General features: G+C 40.3%; 1 protein-coding gene across 1 annotated transcript; it reads right to left on the bottom strand.

Annotated features, from left to right (window-relative positions):
• Positions 1 to 8,260: 8,260 nt before the first annotated feature.
• On the bottom strand, positions 8,261 to 17,666 carry LOC104419113 (acyltransferase-like protein At3g26840, chloroplastic). The gene is made up of 14 exons (XM_010030654.3): positions 17,162 to 17,666; positions 16,779 to 16,830; positions 16,075 to 16,130; positions 15,672 to 15,830; positions 15,278 to 15,382; positions 14,394 to 14,500; positions 14,081 to 14,202; positions 12,048 to 12,156; positions 11,140 to 11,270; positions 10,452 to 10,821; positions 10,125 to 10,238; positions 9,529 to 9,614; positions 9,304 to 9,413; positions 8,261 to 8,938 (listed from the first exon to the last, which is right to left on the bottom strand). The coding sequence occupies exons 1-14, from the start codon at positions 17,625 to 17,627 to the stop codon at positions 8,748 to 8,750; spliced, it is 2,178 nt and encodes a 725-aa protein (XP_010028956.2). The 5' UTR covers positions 17,628 to 17,666; the 3' UTR covers positions 8,261 to 8,747.

Here is a 17,666-nt window from a genome sequence, read left to right as displayed (position 1 = left end):
TTTATCATAGTTGCAGCCTGGTTGGTTGATTTGATCTTGAAGTTGTTGTTTTAATAGGGTTATGGGAAGATGGTCGTTGCTGAGAGTCTCTCTACTCCATCGTTGGAGTGCTTTGGTAGCAACCTGAAGCTTGCGGAAGATAAAGGCATTACATAGAGGGAGAGATGTCTAGGCAGCAGCTATAACTTGGCGATAATCATTGTGATTAGCCCAGAAGGCTTCAAAAGTGAAGGTTTTTTTTTTTGTCTCGAGGCTGGAGGCTCTAGCGATAATAGCAGCGGACTGTGGTCATAGCTTATAGCAGGTAAGGTGAACACTTCAGTTGCGGGGTAGTTTAATCTCCATTCCATATTGCACAAAGCCTTGTCAAGTTTTTCCTTAACCATATCCTCGACTGCCTTATTATTAACCCATGTATAGGCACATCCTTTGCTATCAATCTCCATGACGGAGCAGTCATTTAAAAAATCCCGAAATGAACGCAATCGATAGGAATGAGCGAACCTTTTACCCACATTTTCCCAGTGGTTTAGGATCTCGTTGAAGTCTCCGATGCATACCCACGGCATTGTATTTGTTCTACTAATATTCTTCAAAACTGTCCATAACTGCTGTCGTTGATGGAAGGATGTAGGCGCATGAATACATGTGAGTCTCATAGGATTGCCACCTTGGGTACTAGTACAAATCAAGTTGATATAATGGGCTGAGAAGTTCTTCACAGAAATAGAAAGATGGTCATTCCAAAAGACAGCCAAGCCTCCAGCTAGGCCAGTGGGGCTCACCAAAAAACGATGCTGGTAATGTAATTTCCTCTGCACACTATTTAAAACAAAGTCCTGATTTTTAGATTCCATCAAAAAAATGAGATCAGGCAGATCTTGGACGACGAAGTCCTTTAGAGCTTGAACTGTCAAGGGGTTGCCCAACCCCTGGCAGTTCCAACTAATCATCTTCATTTATCCTTTGGTGGCTTTTTAGGGCAAGCCACCATCGCCCAATTGTCGACCCCTTCAACCTCAAGGATAGGAGTATCCGTTAATTGGTCATCATCCAATGCGACTAGTCCATGAGCAAGTGATTCATAAGGCGAGTATCTTTTTAGCTTCTTTTGAGGACTTCCTCTAGTAACTTTTCTTGGGCTCTTCTGGTTCTTAGATTTGGAGGATTCAGCAACTAGATCATCGATATTGATATGTCGGACTGAAACAGGGGATTTCATTTTGTGCATTGAAGCCTCTTTATGAGGAGTCGCCTTGAGGGAAACACCTTGAGAAGTAGCAATCTGTAAGTTACATTGCTTATCTAAGCTAACCTCCCTTTATGCAGGAGGCTCGTTGATATTGTTGGAGACGGTAGGCAACATGAGAGGGACCGGTAAAGGTGTTTCAAGTACAATATCATTCTCGGTGTCAATAGTAATCGATGTGTCATAGAAAGCTTGCCATAATGGGCTATATTCTTTGACCTCCGCCCTAAGCCATTGACCAAAGTAGAGATTGTCACGACCTTCCAATTTGGCATCATCATAGGGAATCACTTTGCAATAGGAAGCATAATGGCCAATGACTTCACAAGAATAACAGAAGTGGGATAGTCGCTCATAGCGAAAGTCTAACCAAATGGGCTTCCCAGCAATTCTTATCAATTTTCTAGGCTTTAAAGGTTCATTCAAATTAAGTTCCACCCTAACTTGCCAAGCTCGAGGGGTAGAACCTTCTTGAGCGGCACTACTAACCTTCAGGACCGTACCAATATGTTGCACAACTTTACTCAACATAGATGTTGTGCACCTTTCTAAGGTAGGCCGAAAATTTGAACCAAAACGCACAGGTGGAAAAGTCATAACAATGGAGAGGTGTATTAGGGACCCATGGTTTTACAATCAAGAGGTGATTCGCAAAAAGCCAAGGACTATTATTCAAAATTCGATGTTTCTCGGCTTCAGAATTAAATTTAAAAACGAACAGGCCAGCTTCCCCATGAGATATCTCAACATGGTCATTACGCCACGCACATTTGATAGTGGTTTGGAAAGCCTGAAAGTTAATCGAGGGGTTGGAATGGAGTTTACCTACTAAGGTTTGTCTGCATTCAGCTAATTATCTTCTAGAATAGCTTCTTCCCAGTCTTCTATTTCCTGATCAGCCCATAACCTGCCCATTCTGTTACAGAGAGCTGCGAGCCTTACATTATCTTCCCGGTCCATTCTGGTGCTAAGGGAAACCTAGCACAGCAAGATGGTTACGAAGAGGAACCAATCAGAACAAGTGGCGATGAAGACGGGTGGGCGATAGAGATAGTTATCAACCAAACGGAATCATTTGAGAAGATGGGTCGGCAATGGTGGGTTGACGATGGAGCACATGCAAGACTAAATTGAAGACATGCATGGCGTAGACAAGGGTTGCGGAGCTACCAAGGCAAAGTAGGCAATGGAACCATCGGGAAATTGGAGAACTTGCAAAAGGAAAAGGTTGGGAGAGAGTCGCAGGTGAACTAAAGTAACAAGCTTGTGACTGAAGGAACCATGGCTCTAGATGCAACAGAGAAAGGAAGGGTTTTGATGAAGAAGAGAGTTACCAGAGGGTAGAAAAAACTCTACGAAGAAGGGAGCTACCAGAGGGTAGAAAAAACTCTACATGACGAGAGAATTTGGCTTGTATCACAATTGGCATCAACTGATATTCTGCAACAATATTACTTAGCCATAGGTCAAGCTATAGGAACAAATCAGGTCTCTTTTTTAGTAAAAACTACCCGCTAAGTTTACAAGAGAATCTGGTTTCAGAATTGAGAGTTCCTTTGATAACTAAAACTGGGAAATATTTGGGTATACCATCTGATTGTGGTGCTTCTAAAAAAGAGATGTTTTCATGGATTATGGCTCGAGTCAATACAAAGTTAGCAAAAGGCTGGAAAGAGAACCTTATTTCTTAAGGATGTAAGGAAATTTTACTGAAGACAATGGTGCAAGCCCTCCCCCAGTATGCAATGTCTATTTTTAAGCTCCCTATATCTATCTGTAAATCTATTGAGCAACGGATAGCAAACTTCTGGTGGCAGACTAGTAATACCAAATCAGGGATCCACTGGAAAAGCTGGGAAACTATGAAAGAATGCAAACATAGCGGCGGTATGGGATTTAGAGATTTAGTTACCTTTAACAGAGCCCTCTTGGGAAAGCAGGCGTGGCGACTTTCTCAAAATACCCATTCCCTATGGTGTTCTCTTTTTAAAGGTTTATATTACCATTCCACAGACCTTTGGCATACGAAAAAGGGACAGCAACCTTCCTGGGGCCGGCAAAGCCTACTCCTCGGAAGGGATTCCATCTCAGAACACATGCAGTGGCAAGTTGGTAATGGAAAAATTATTAGGGTCAGACAGGACAGATGGTTGAAAAAAGGGGTCCTCCTAGGGCTAGCAACCAAAACTGAACCTAAGAAAGTGGCTGGTTTTATCTCTTCAACTCAGCTTACTTAGGATATTCCAAGACTCCAAGAATTCTTTGATAATCAAACGGTAGTAGAAATCTCAGCCGTCCCACTATGGCCAGACTCTACTTCAGACCAACTACTTTGGACGGGCTCGAATGAGGGCAAATATTCCGTCAAAAGTGGCTATTATCACATTCGACAGTCAAACACCGATACAGGCAACACTTGGGCTTCCTCATCCTATACCACACCTCGTCGTCTTTGGCAACAAATTTGGAAAATCCACACAATACTGAAAATCAGAATATTCATATGGTCTATATGTCACAATGCATTATCAACTAAGGAAAATCTTTTCAAATGACATATCATAGAGGACCCACTATGTCCCCTTTGCCCATCTCAAGTCCCAAAAACTCTGGAACATTTATTCTTGCTTTGCCCTAGATCTCAACAGGTTTGGGCTCATCCTAATATTCACCTTTTAGTATCAACATTTCGCACACACTATATGGATGCATGGTTGTCTGATATAGTTGAGCACAGAAATCACTTACCTGGCTCGGAAGTTATCACAATCCTTCTCTGGTAGATTTGGAAGGCACGAAACCTTTATGTCTTCCATCATCAGTGCATGAGCCCTCAACAGATTGTGGATTCGGCACTCACATCAGCACGGCTATATCTATCCTCTTCACCGATGCATCTGGACCCAAGAGTGCCCGCTCCTAGCCCTAGTACCTACTAGATTCCCCCAAATCCTGGCTTTGTTAAAGTAAACATGGATGGGGCTTTTCTATCTGACTCCGGAAAGGGTTCGATCACGTACATTTGCCACGATCATAACAGTTCCTTGCTCGATGGCTGCTCCCACAACGTTGAAGCCTCCTCCCCCCTTCAAACCGAAACACACACTCTATTATTCACTCTCAACCTTCTGATGAACAAGGGATGGGCTAACACTCACCTGATCCTTGAATCGGATTGTCTGGAGCTGGTGGAGGCCGCCAATCTTCGCTAGAGACCATCCCTGGATTGTCGATCGCTGATCGAAGACGCCATCGCTCTCTTTCTTTGCTGCCCTAATTTCCGATTCCAACACTATAGGCGTGAAGCCAACTTGCCCTGCCGTGGGCTGCCAAGGCCTAAGGCCGTAGATCTCGATTTCCATTGGGCTTTTCATCCCCCCAACCCTTCTTAATCTGCTATGTACCAATGCCCTGTATAAGGGTTGTAATTTTCTTAACTCTTGGATATTATGTTTTATTTCCGACCAAAAAAAAAAGTATAGTAATTTTCAGTTTTTGTGATATTGTTTACCTTTTTGATTGAAGAAGGCATTTTGTTATAGAGTCAATTTTCTTTGGGGCTCACGAATGATTTTTACAAAGTACGATGGGTCGGAAACCCGACCATTCCCAATTAGAGCACGCGTAGCAAGCCCCCAATCATGAATCAAATGATTAAAGAAGCCACACAAGAAAAAGAAACAACAAATTATTGAATGAAAGATAAATTAAATCAATGATACGCATGTTGTTGGTAGGTTTTAGGCTACATGCAATGGAATAGCCGATATTTTACATCCTATGCGGATGTGACGCAGCATTACTTAGTGAAATAAAGTGGCTGTTTGACTTAATTGATTTTTTTAAGTCAAAACTAGTTATGATTATCAAACATGCTTGACTTTATTAATTATTAAGTAAACTAATATTCAACACCAATTATAGTTATCAACAAGGCTAGACAACCACGAGGTTCGGTGGCCACCCTTCCAACTTGGAAGGGGAATGTGAGGGATTCAAATCCCCATCTTCTCGAGGGGATTGGGGTGGGGATGATTTCATTTTTGGAGTGGGTTTCGATTCTCATGCCCCGCAAGGACGCAGTGGGCAAAATTCGAGAGTGAATGTTAAAGTAAGATTAGAGTATGACCGATAAAAAAAAAAAAACAAGGCTAGACTAAAACCGGCTTATAGAATTTATTCAAGTGACGTGCCAGATTATTACTAGTTCTTAAATAAAGCAATCTACAGTCGATAGAAATAAACAAAATCAAATCGAATGGTTTGTTTGATAACTCAATTAATTGTTCAAAAAAAAATCCACTTAAAAAAGAGAGTAAGAAAAGGATTATGTACCCCACCAGGTAGAATAAATAATCTAAGACAATCATAATCTCACATATTATGTTGCTTAAACCTTCCAATAATGATCTTAATTTCAGGTATGGTACAAATTAAATGATGCCTTGCAATTAATTTTAATCACTGCAATTAAATATATTCTAGCACTCAAAATTCAATGGTTAAATTCCCAATACTATTTTCCTATTTAATCAAATAAGCCAGGTCTACCATCACCCTTTTAACATATATTGTTGAAACAACCTAAAGGTATGAGGATTAATACCACCAAAACCTTAAACGGATGCACTTGTAACAAATTAATTCCAAACAAATTTTTTTCCCACCAAAAATCCAAAACTAATAACATGCGATAAATTTACCCTTTGTTAATTTTCATTAAATTAAACTATCAAATTATTGAGTTAGATAATATGCTGTAATTGATAAGTATACCAATTTTGATTTTTACCATCCATTTGTTATAAGTGTATCGGTTTGTGATTTTTACGAAGCTATCAAAGAGTAATTTGTCATAAATGTATTAATTTGTAATTTTTTTGTAAATTTTGTCATAAATTTATTAGTATGGAATTTTTCATGATATTAATTAAGATACGAGGGATATTTTATAATGTGAAACCCAAATGTGGGACAAGAACCGTGTGAAGGGTTACACGCCACTAAAAAAGTACGCTTGCTTTGGAAAGACCTATCAGAAGATATTCCTTTCCAGATTACCCATCATTTATGACAGCTTGGATGATTGTGATTTACACCCATGTTTCTAGACTTTAAAGAGCCTATTTGGTAATCGATTAAACAATAATTATTTCTAAACTTTTATTTTTCAGAGCAAAAAAAGAATATAAATCTATTTAATGATAACTCAACAAATTGAAAAAAAGTTCCTTATTTGTTTTCAGGAATAACTCAAGAATCAAGCCAAATCATTTTCTTTCTTTTTTTTGTTCTCTTTTATTTTTTTTCTTTCTCTTCCTCTTCTTCTTCCTCCACCCCTCCAACTAGGCACTGGCCATGGCGATAGCTAGCGACCAGCCAAATGAGGTCCAATGACCTGACCAAAGCCTCATTGAGGGCTAAAGAAGAAGAAGATTCGAATGTTCAATCTCTCGTTTAGAGAACATATTTAAAAAAAAAAATGTAAGTAAAAATTGTTTTGGGAAATAGAATAGTTACCGAGCATACTCTAAGAGTCCTCTCGGTGTTGAACAACCCAGAACCCCTCATCGTAGGCCTGCCATTCTGGCGTGATTAGGGATGCCAATGACAGAGACTCTACGTGCACCATTCAGTCAAAATCGTTCAAATCCTCAAGTCTTGCCTTTCCTAAAATCTAAAAAACCATTGTCACAAATGGCCAAACATGCAAATTAACGTCACAACCATGCTTTTCAATGAAATGAAATCGCTTACGCCATCTAACATGTTTGTCACGGTTCATATTCATTGTCTCATTATTAATCTTGCATTTTAAAGTCAGCGAAATAATTACTATTTCGTGCTGCGACAGCTAATGCAAGGCATCCTCCCAGTGATTCTCCAACAAGATATATAGGTCTATTTGGGAAGCGGTAGTTCTCTGATTTTATTGTTCTCTCAACCATTTTCACCAGGTCTGAGCATGCAAATTGATTCAAGAATTATCAACTCAGATGACTGGTACTGATTTAAGAGTTGCGACCATGGACGGCGGAGACTGGAGAGAGCGAGCGATGGCAGGGAAGGTCAGATCAGTTAAAATGAAGAAATAAAGTGAACGAGTAGCTGGGAAAATCTGTTGTTGGCGGACTCCTGCGAGAGATTTAAAAAGGCAGGACTCATGACTGGACAATGACTTCGCCGGCGACGGTGCTGTGGCTGTCGTGATTCGTGACGAAGCAAAGACAAAAATATTGTACTTTAACGAAAAGAAGTAATCCAATAGAAGCTGGAAACCAAGGCCATATCATATATGTAGACTGGTTAACGTGGTCCATCTATTTATATATATATTATATATGTTCATTATTATTATTATTATTATTATTATTATTATTATTATTATTATTTATAAAGGCCATGAGATCATCTTGTGTATCTTTCAACCGTTTTGAACACCCAATCATTATTAATAATCGTATTCTTTTCCTTTCTTCTTTTTGTAGAACTCTTTAATAAGCTAAAAAGTTACTTCACTTCACTATTTTTTAATTAATTTTTATATTATTTTTTACCACATCAGCCCAAAACGACGCCGTTTTTGTAATATTTGATCACGTTAGTGTGCAAAACGGTGTCATTTTGGGCTCGCTTCGCTGGAAAAATGCCACGTTAGCCTTTTGGCCGGACTTTGGCCAAAGTGGCACTTAAGTGATTCGTTTTTCTTTGAATGTGGCACTTAAGTGTACTTTTTATAAGTTATGACACTTAAGTGTCCCTTTATGCCAAGTTATGGCATTTGAAACGTTCTTTTGCCGATTAGAATTTATTCCCGGGAACAGAATCTTTACCAAACGCGCCTCAATTGATCGCTAAGTTGAAACTATGAGAGCTCAACCGCTTAGTCTATAATCACATCAATGACAGGTAACTTGACCTAGTGATGGTTATATCGTGCGTTTCGGTAGTCGTTGTGGTGTGAAGTGGATGACCCCAATGATTTCAGAAATGGATAATCACATAAAGAGAGGAAGAAATGCCCGAATTCAATTCAAATGGATGGGGTGAGAATGATAGAGAAGCGCATCCATAATTTACATTCACCAGTTCTGAAGGCAAAAAGCTGCTCTTTTACTTCTGAAATTATAAGATGAACGTTAAGGAAACGCTTCAGTAAAGAGCCGCAGAAGGCAAAGAACGGAAGCCCATCCATGATTGTTCTTCAGACTGGGAGCTCCTGAGCTACTTCGAATGCAGCAATTGTGGATGTCACAGATCCGAAATCTCAGAAACCTTTGTTCTTGTCGAATAATATTGACATGTCCCATGTAACAAATGTCAAAGACGTACTTGCAGCATCTTTTATCTTCCCTCGATAGTGTTCTCCAAAGAATGTCAAAGTTCTCCTTCCTTTGAGAAATAATAATCGACCGAAGACCCGGCTATGCTGTACAGTGAAAACTTGTGTGGCCTACACTAGTCTGGAGTAAGTTGAAGCAATACGGCGAGGTTCCGATCACAGTTCAAATGTTGGAATTTCGGATGTGGAACCATGTGTGGCTCGGTACATCAATCGGGAGAAGATGCTTCTATAAGGATCGTTCTCTCGTTTCTCTCTCAGATACGCCATGCATTGCTCTACCTCCGACTTGACTTCTAGATACAGTTCATGGGATTTTTCCCGGTCTTTCAATTCCTGCTTCCTCCCTTCAGGGGTGTACAAACACGTAAACATGTAATCTAAAGTCGAATCAAATATCACTACCAACAGACAATTGCGCGCTTTAGGATTGGGAGTGAAGATTGCAGCTTCATGATCAACGTCGATACTATTGGCTAATGTATGAGGCTTTTTTAAGCAGAAAAGTGAAAAAGAAAAAGAGCACTAATAATCGAGCATAAGAACATGAGTAATGCAATGGAAATCGAAGGAGTGACAGGATGGATGAGTGCATGGATAGATTTAAGGACAGCTTCATCTCCATTCACGCATGCGAATTCTTTAGAGATGACAGTTTGATGTGAGACGCTAATTCCAAGAATCGGAAAGTAGGTTGCAGCAATGGACATACCTGCTGTTTCTATTGGTTTCCCGAAATAATAATAGAACCGCCCAGGAATTTTTGGCCGAACCCAAGGAAGGTGCACATCTTGATTGGCTACCTCTCCCGTTGCGTTAGTCCTGTCAAAGTCATGCAAAAGGTCTTTGCTCATCGCAAATAGACTAGGATAATAGGGACTGTGGGTAAATTCACAAGAAAAAGAAAAACGAGTTGGAATCCGCTGGACTATCATACCTCACTTTTGCAAATTCTTCCGTCATTTGTCGAATCTGGTCCCTGAAATATGGGATCTTCATTTGGTCATCATAATCGAAAAAGACCTGCCAGGTGCAAAATTTAGATTAAACAATTATGTGGACATTGACTCGAGAACATCTGCAGAATGTTACACTACCAAATCATGTGCACATGAAGTTAACAGAGTTGTATTTATGTGCAATTATTGATGTTCCGTGGAATAAAAAGTCCTCTGTCTACATTCATGCAACTAACAGGTCAAGATCCAATTTTTTACATCTAGGAAAAAAGAATGCATCTACGCTTGAAGATAATATGAAACCATTTGAAAGCAATATTCAGTTGATGCTATCCTTTTAAGAGCTCTGCACAAAGTTCTGGCATCTCCATCAATATAGTCAAAGATTTTCAGATGTAATTACGGCAGTTGCCAGCAAAAATCATTGCATGCAAGAAAAATAAGAGCATCCAGCTCTAAATATGCTGTCTGCTTAGTCACAAAACACACTCAATCAGCAAAACACATAAGCATTTAAAGAAAACCAAAACATTATGATGGGAGCGCAAAGCTCTACAATAACTCACGGACTTACTTCACCAAAGTCATCTTCTCCAACGGTACCAAAAGGCACTATTTTGGCTCCAAAGCGAACTGCCATCCTGACAAACTCAGACTGCTCCGGCCAAAATAGCTTGTATTCTTCACCCTGGCAATTACACGTCATTGCTTCAAGTTCCGATGTAGAGACAGATTTTTATCTCAGATACAGCAAGTAAACACGAATATTAAGTATGTCCTTGTGCATGTGGGACAAACATGCACACTCTAGATAGTACGATATGGTAATGTCACCATGGATAACACCTGAGGTATAGATAACGTCTGACATTGGCAGTACATAAGGTTCTAGCACTAGTACCTTACGATGAAGCGCTTCACGCATGCCTCCTGGATAGAGTAAGACATGGGACTTTGACGAAAGAAGTTTGAACAAATTGGTCCCTGAAACAGGTGCCGCACCCATCAACCGGAAAGTGTCATAAAACGCCGGCTCAAGCGTTTGTCCTTTTCTGTATTTCTCAAAGAGCATAGGATGTGCTATCCCTCGTAAGAGTATGTTCCTCTGATTTAGGAATCGGATAACCATAGGAACCAGTTCGAGTCCCAATAACATGTGATAGCCAACATATAGAACTGGCCCTTCTGATGGAATTCCATCCAGACCTCTAACAATCCTCCCATCCTCTAAGGTTGACAGCATCACTGGGCCAGTTATCTCATCAAACCATCTAAGATTATGCAAATTGTCAGGTAAGAATAATCTAAAGGTTGAAAACAAATCCAAAGTAGGAACTCCGTTAAAGAGGACACGATCTTGCTATGGAAACAAACTGTAAATATTTTGCTTTGACGATACAACACACTTCTTTTGTGAGCTTCATTTCACTGAACCTTTAGAATAGTATATGCGTGGGTACTAGGGAGGATCATGTCATAAGGTCTCTCACGGACAAAACGCTGGATTAAGTACCCAGAACACTATTCGTGTGAACTTCCTAGGTGTCTTAAACTGCTATCTTTTTTACCCTCGGACAAAAAAAATTTACCTGTTTGATTCACATGGTTTCTTATATTCAGCAGGGGTTGGCGGCAGGTAGTCTGAAACATAGTTGAGACTTTTTCCACGACGGTAGAAACTAAGGCACTTAATTATGGTAACCAAATCAAAACCGTCTTCCTGCATGCAAAGAACAAAATAGAAGAATGACACTACCCCTCATCAGATAAAGCTAAACCCATATCAGCCGCAAAAAGCAGAATGCAATTCTGTAACAGTGAACAGAATGCTTCAATGAAGCTAAACTGCATCATATTTCTGATGCGCAGTGGTTAGTAGGGTATACAGCCTCATTAGTATGATTCTGCAGTGCCATCATTCATCCAATGGAAAAACATCAATTACAATGCAGTTGTGCTGGGATCACATACTCATGAAATAGAGTTGATAGCCATGGTTATTAATTGAAAAGAAAGTACTGATATTTTTTGACCTAGAATTTAGTGATCAGCAAGAAAGAATATCTCCAAAAATAGATAAAGGATGATCATCGAAGAGCAGAGTAAAGCTAGCATTAACAGATTTACTAGTCAGCAGAAAAGACTCAGCATGATTATCTTGTGGCTTACTGCAGAATAGCTGTTGAAATATCAATTAAAGGAGTAATTTTAATATTAATGGCTCTGCAAAATTTCACCAAGGAAGAACACAAATTCTTGGATTGGAGATATAGGAAGTTCAGAAGTCGAATAGTCATCCAGGAAGGAGAGCACTCTAGACTAGCAGCAAGTTTCTATAGTGTTCTCATTTGTGACACTTTCACTTGATATGGCAAACCAAGCTACAAAGGATTGTGGCGACACAAGGGTGCTTTCCTTCTCCTTTCTATTGAAATCACAAGACACATATGAGATAGTAGTTCATGCATCATTCTAGCTTCTGGAAAGAGAGACCTACCAAGAAAAGGAAATGACCACAGTCATCAAATTTACGGAGGTCACATCTCTGCAGTGCATCTTCTAGTCTAGCACCTTCTGCTAGACTTGGCAATAGTTGATCCTTCCCACTAGAATTACAAATCCCAATTAAAGTTAGTGCACTTTTGCCTCAAAGAAATACATGACGATCACAACTTTAAATGATAAGTTTGTATTTCTTCAGAAATAAAGGTTGAAGAAAGGGGACAAAAGGGAACGCTGAAGACGTTTAACAGAGACCAAGCACCTCATAAGCAGATAACAACGAAAAAAGGAAGGAGATATAGCGATCATGCTGCTCACGAAATCAAGTTGGTTCAGGCAAAGAAAATGAAGGATTACAATGACCCTTCCTCTGAATAGTGGACAATTCTCCACAGTGATGGGTTTTCCACAAGCCAATGTTATATAGATTTTACTAAATGACTCTATGCAGTTGAATTAAGACAATAATTTAAATTCTAGTTGAAGAAAACTCATCAAAGTTCTTCCAGATGAGGCTGTAGCCTTCAACTCTGCCAAAGAATTTTGAGACGATATCCACTGCGCTAGTAGTGGTTGCACTGTATTGCCTGTTTCCACTATCTAATATCTGTACTCGAGATAATGAGTTAATGTCTTTGACATGTGGATGGGCTCATCCATATGCCTTAAATACTCTAATTACCCTCTTTTCTTTGGCATTTCTGGCCCAAGTAAATGATTCTCCAATGCAGATATGTTTAAGCTGCTAATTGGAAGATGCAGATTTTACTTGATTATACATCCGTGCAAGAAATTTTTCATATTAGTCTCACAAACATGTGAGAGAAACCATTTAGTTTGCTTTACCAAAGGACTTATGCAAACTCAGCATATTAGTAGCTTGATGGTTAAAAAGAATTCAATGATAATCAACAAAAGTATAACTAGTTGATTCTCATTTGCCTTTGCAATGATATATCAATGAGCCATTATCATTAGGGTGTGCAACTGAACCGGGTATACCTAGTTCCAGGACCGGCCCACCTGGAAAACAGGGTCGGGAACCAGTTCCTGTTGACACTGGTCCGGAAACCGATTCCCAAAATTCGGAAATGGTTTAAACCGGTCCGGGAACAGATTCCAAGTGATTACCCACCCGGAAACCGGTTCCTGGACTGGTTTTGGAACCAGTTCCCAAACCAATTTTGTAAGTAGAAATCCAAAACCCTTTTTTTTTCTCCTGATTTTTATTTTTACTCTCGCAATCACATGACGTTTTTCCTCTTGGCTCTCTCAAACACACACGGCACTCCTCATTTGTCATTCCTCTTCCTCACTTGCTTACCTCCCTCAGTGGCTCCCTCTCGCACCATCCAATGGACGAACGGTGTTCGTTATTGCCAAATTCTTGTGTATCACATGAATTGGCTCGCCTAATTTCTCTTTTGTAGGAGGAGTTATGCTTGCATAAATGAGTAGTTTCATGTAGTAGTTGTAAGAATAAGACTAATATTAAACCTATGTCCGTTGCTAATTATTTGCCTTATAATTTTATTTATTATAATTAACCTTATGGATCCTTAAATTTTCATTTAGTCAAAAAGTTCATGTATTTATTTATTACAAGTGCTTAATGTTTCAATACAAATTAAGAGGATAACATTATTTTCTCGCATATTAATATAAAATTCGAAGTCATATAGGATATCGGGAGATTGCAAAACAGTTCCAGTGGAAACAGGATTGACCTTGGAACTGAATCGGAAGAACAAGGTAGGTTGAGTACAAGGTCCAATACAAACAGGGTCGAATATAGGGTCCAAAAAAAGGAACCGGTAATAACAAGGTTGGATATAGGGTCTAGGTCCAAACCCTATGACCCAATCACCCCTAAGTATCATGTTCCCTCCTTGCTATTTGGGAGATGTGAGAGATAGCAATAAGACTGGCTCGCAATATCAGCCCTGCCAAATTCTTCATAACCATCATAAAGCCAATCTCCCAGCATCAAATTGTATGAGATCTGACAGAAAAGGGTAAAATAAGGACCTTGTAAGAAGTAGAGTCTGTGCCTTGACAGCATGAATGCGTGAATTTGTATATGCCGAAGCCGATTTAAGCATCTGAAGCTTCCACAGAAGTGTTTCTTTTGGGAGAATATCAGCAAGAACCTGCAAATTTTTCCATGAATCCTTTTCAAAGCAAAAAATTACAGTGGATATAAATAGCGCACGTCTAGACCATTGTTCATGTCTGAAGAAAATTTAATTGGAAGAGTTCTACTCATCACTTGAATTCAAGGAAAATAAATCGCAAAAAAGCATGCTAGTCTCACAAAGATGATGGCCACAGTTTAGCTTACAGATATGTAAGATGGCATGGTCAATAAGTCCTTTGATAGCTCTCCAACTGTTTGCTGTGGAGGAAGCCCCTTTTCTGTGCTAGCATTGAACGTCCTCCAAGGATCACCTTGTTTTTGCCAGAAATGAATTGGAATAAGTGGAGAAAATTACAGCATGGCTGCAGCCAGGTATTTATGGTACTAACTACTAAGTGTGCCCAAACTATCTCCTCACTTCAGAAGCACTTCATTACTAGCTCCACCCCAACACGTTTACACAGCAGACAGTGCCCCTTTTCACCATCAGCAAGCAACAAGGTATTCCTAAAAATGGGCAACATCATCTAAAACTATGAAACAGAGGTTGTGAGGGTCGCCTGTAATTGTAGCACCACAAATTGCTGAACTTTGGCAAAGAGAGAGAAGCTGAATAGAAAGGTTCGCTAAATACACAAATATGCTAGCTGTGACATTAGCAGGCAACTATGGCCAGGCTATCCTCAGTAATTCAGTAGTTTTTGAAGTCAAAATTTCCAATAACACTTACTTTCAATTAGTCGGAATGCAAACATGCCCAGAGGTTTTCAATAAACAATTGATACAGTAATCATCTAAGATTAGTAAGCAGTCACTATATCGAACATGATGATGTAACTGCAGCCAAGCATCAAACTTTGCCCCTTGCTTCTTGGCTCAAGGAGGCAGCTGGTCTCAAAAAGTTTCTTCAGTAAGATTTTTCTCTCTACTTACATTTCCTAGACCTCAATTGTAGATTTGTATATTATCATGCTTCATAAGTCAGTAGCCTGATACACTATAGAGAAGTGAAAAAAATAAACCCGAAACATTTCCTGCATTACATGGAAAAGTGTTGTAAAATACAAAGAACAAGAAGCAATGCAAACCTGCCATCAAACTCAGGATGAAAGGATAGCTTGGCTGCAACTGTTCCGGCATTAACTCCAGCAAAGGTAATAGAGGTTGTATTTGTGACTTGTCAAAAGATGTGGCTGCAAAAACATATGTTCGGTGTTTTTCACTTAATAAGCAAAGCTGCCACAACTGACAGAGGTTCTAAATGAAGATAAGCCTTAATCCTACATAATTTAATGTGGACACTGCATAACTCACATACAGCATTTCATTTACCACAAGAAAAGGCCGCACATACATAAGCCTCCTGTCTCCTTTGTTTTCCAGAGATATGAGTTAGAAAACCAATCATTTCTGAATTGATATAATAACCTGATTTCCTCATCCTGTTGTATTTATTTAACTTCACTAGAAATTGTTTCTCACCTGGATTAGCCAAGATTAATAGAAGATCAGTGTCAGGGTTGCGCGCTGCGACAGCTAATGCAAGGCATCCTCCCAATGATTCTCCAACAAGATATATAGGTCTATTGGGAGAGCGGTCGGTCTCTGCTTTTATTGTTCTCTCAACCATTCTCACCAGGTCTGAGCCATGCAAATTGATTAGAAGTTATCAACACATATGGAATTGAGATGAGATAATTCAAGCATCTGTAGAAACCTGGATTTGTTGTATTACAACTCCAGAATAACACAATAAGCTTTTGCCACATAATGGAGTTAAAAAGAATGGCAATTAAATTGTTAACTATGGATGACATGGTCTTCAGATTGTTACCATATATTTAGAATTGGCAAAGCAGTTAGAGAGAGTAAGAAAGAGGAGGACCTAGAAATGACGTTCTATCCATGACTGGGATGTGCAAGCACCAAATGTCGAACACCCTTCATACATAAAAACATTTGTCTAGTTAGCCATTTACTGCTGCATTAAATAGTGAAGTATGTCATCTATTGCAGGAAACAGATTGTCTTGTTATGAATAGCCAGAGTAGCCCACCGAGAACAGTAGGGTAACACTGGCTGTCTGACTCATCTCACTTCATCCAAGCTCAGGAGAGAGATGAAAGAGCTTTTAACCTTATGTAAAGTGCAGCAATCACCACATCTTCTACAGTGAACAGGGAGTGAACGAATTTCATCAGATTTTTTACAAAAGAGAAAAGAGAACTGATTTGTCATATCTCTAATATGTAACAGGCAAATCCGTCTAAACAGAAGGCATTCTGCTTCGGTTTGACGTAATTATATTCTAAGATTTCAAAACTGTGCGACCCCATAATTGATCTAGCTGGAAGGGGACTGAGGTCGTTTGTTCATAAACAAACTAGCTCCCTATGTTGCCAAACACTGCTATTGTTTTTCCCGCTCTTTCTTTTCCTTATTAAGTTCAGGTGGGCGCTCAGAACCAGGGTGCTCGAGAGTATAGTGTAGAGATGATTGATGCATCTCGGCGATAAGCAGAATTAGATGCTGAAATTTCAATGCTAAACTGGAAAGATCGAATAACCGAGGAAGAGTAGGAATGCTCACTTCCCGAGCTTTTTGTACTGCGAAGTAAGCCCAGCTCCAGTGCCGTCGAGTCCTGAGAAACAACATATCGGGGAACAGAAAGCAGTGAGCCTCCCATTAAGGCCAAATATATTTCGCAGAAACATGACGAATTCAGAAGGAAACCAAACAGCTTATGATTAGATTAAAGCGACGTCTGTGCGAAAAAGCGGAAAAGGCTCCAACATCAGGCTGCACATCAGCAACTCCACAACTGAAGAAACGGACATTGCTAAATTTTACTCGCGGAAAAGAGTTCATGGTCGGCATCACAAAAGCGTCCCCTCAGATGACTTCAACGACGAACCACCAAAGGCGAGCAAGAACGTTAAGTTAGTTACAACGCCGGCCTCGAGGGAACTCACCAGGCAAATAGAGAAGCAGCGGCGACTTCTCCAGGCGAGAGCCGCACTCCAGAGGAGAGAACCAGCGAGGCGGTCCGCCGTCCGGCCTGGTCAGATCCTTCGCCTCGTCGAAGAACCTCCTCAGCCTCTCACGCCCGCTCTCCAGCTCCACGTCCTCCATGAACGGCGACGAAGAGCTCTGGTCGCTCGCCGTTCCTCCATGTTTCTCGGGGCTCCTCCCGTTCTCGCCGAAACCGACCGGCCTCGGTGAAGGAAAGGTAGTTGCAGTCGCTGCTGCGGACGACACGTGCTCCGTCGAGACGGCGAATCTGCGGGCGGACGACGAGCTGAGCCTCGGGTTCTGATTGGAGCCGGCGGCGGCCGAAGCTTCGGTCCGGCGACGGCGAGCCGGGGAGAAGACGGGCGGGAAGAGACAAGCTCCGGCTGCCGCCATGGAACTTTTGGCTCCGGGAAAAGGAGAGAGCATCAGCTGAAAAGTGAAATGGCCAAAACGAGATATATATAA

The sequence above is a fragment of the Eucalyptus grandis genome, chromosome 9 (assembly GCF_016545825.1).
Source record: "Eucalyptus grandis isolate ANBG69807.140 chromosome 9, ASM1654582v1, whole genome shotgun sequence".
In the NCBI taxonomy this organism is placed as follows: Eukaryota; Viridiplantae; Streptophyta; class Magnoliopsida; order Myrtales; family Myrtaceae; genus Eucalyptus; species Eucalyptus grandis.
The sequence above is the reverse complement of the archived record's forward strand: the minus strand, read 5'-3'. Positions and strand labels throughout refer to the sequence as shown.

Coding starts and splice junctions, on each gene's coding strand:
- LOC104419113 (XM_010030654.3), bottom strand. CDS start 17,627: ATGCTCTCTCCTTTTCCCGGAGCCAAAAGTTCCATGGCGGCAGCCGGA. Junction 15,383..15,671: donor ATTAATCTTGGCTAATCCAG/GTGAGAAACAAT, acceptor ATGTTTTTGCAG/CCACATCTTTTGACAAGTCA. Junction 12,157..14,080: donor CAGACTCTACTTCTTACAAG/GTCCTTATTTTA, acceptor TTGTAATTCTAG/TGGGAAGGATCAACTATTGC.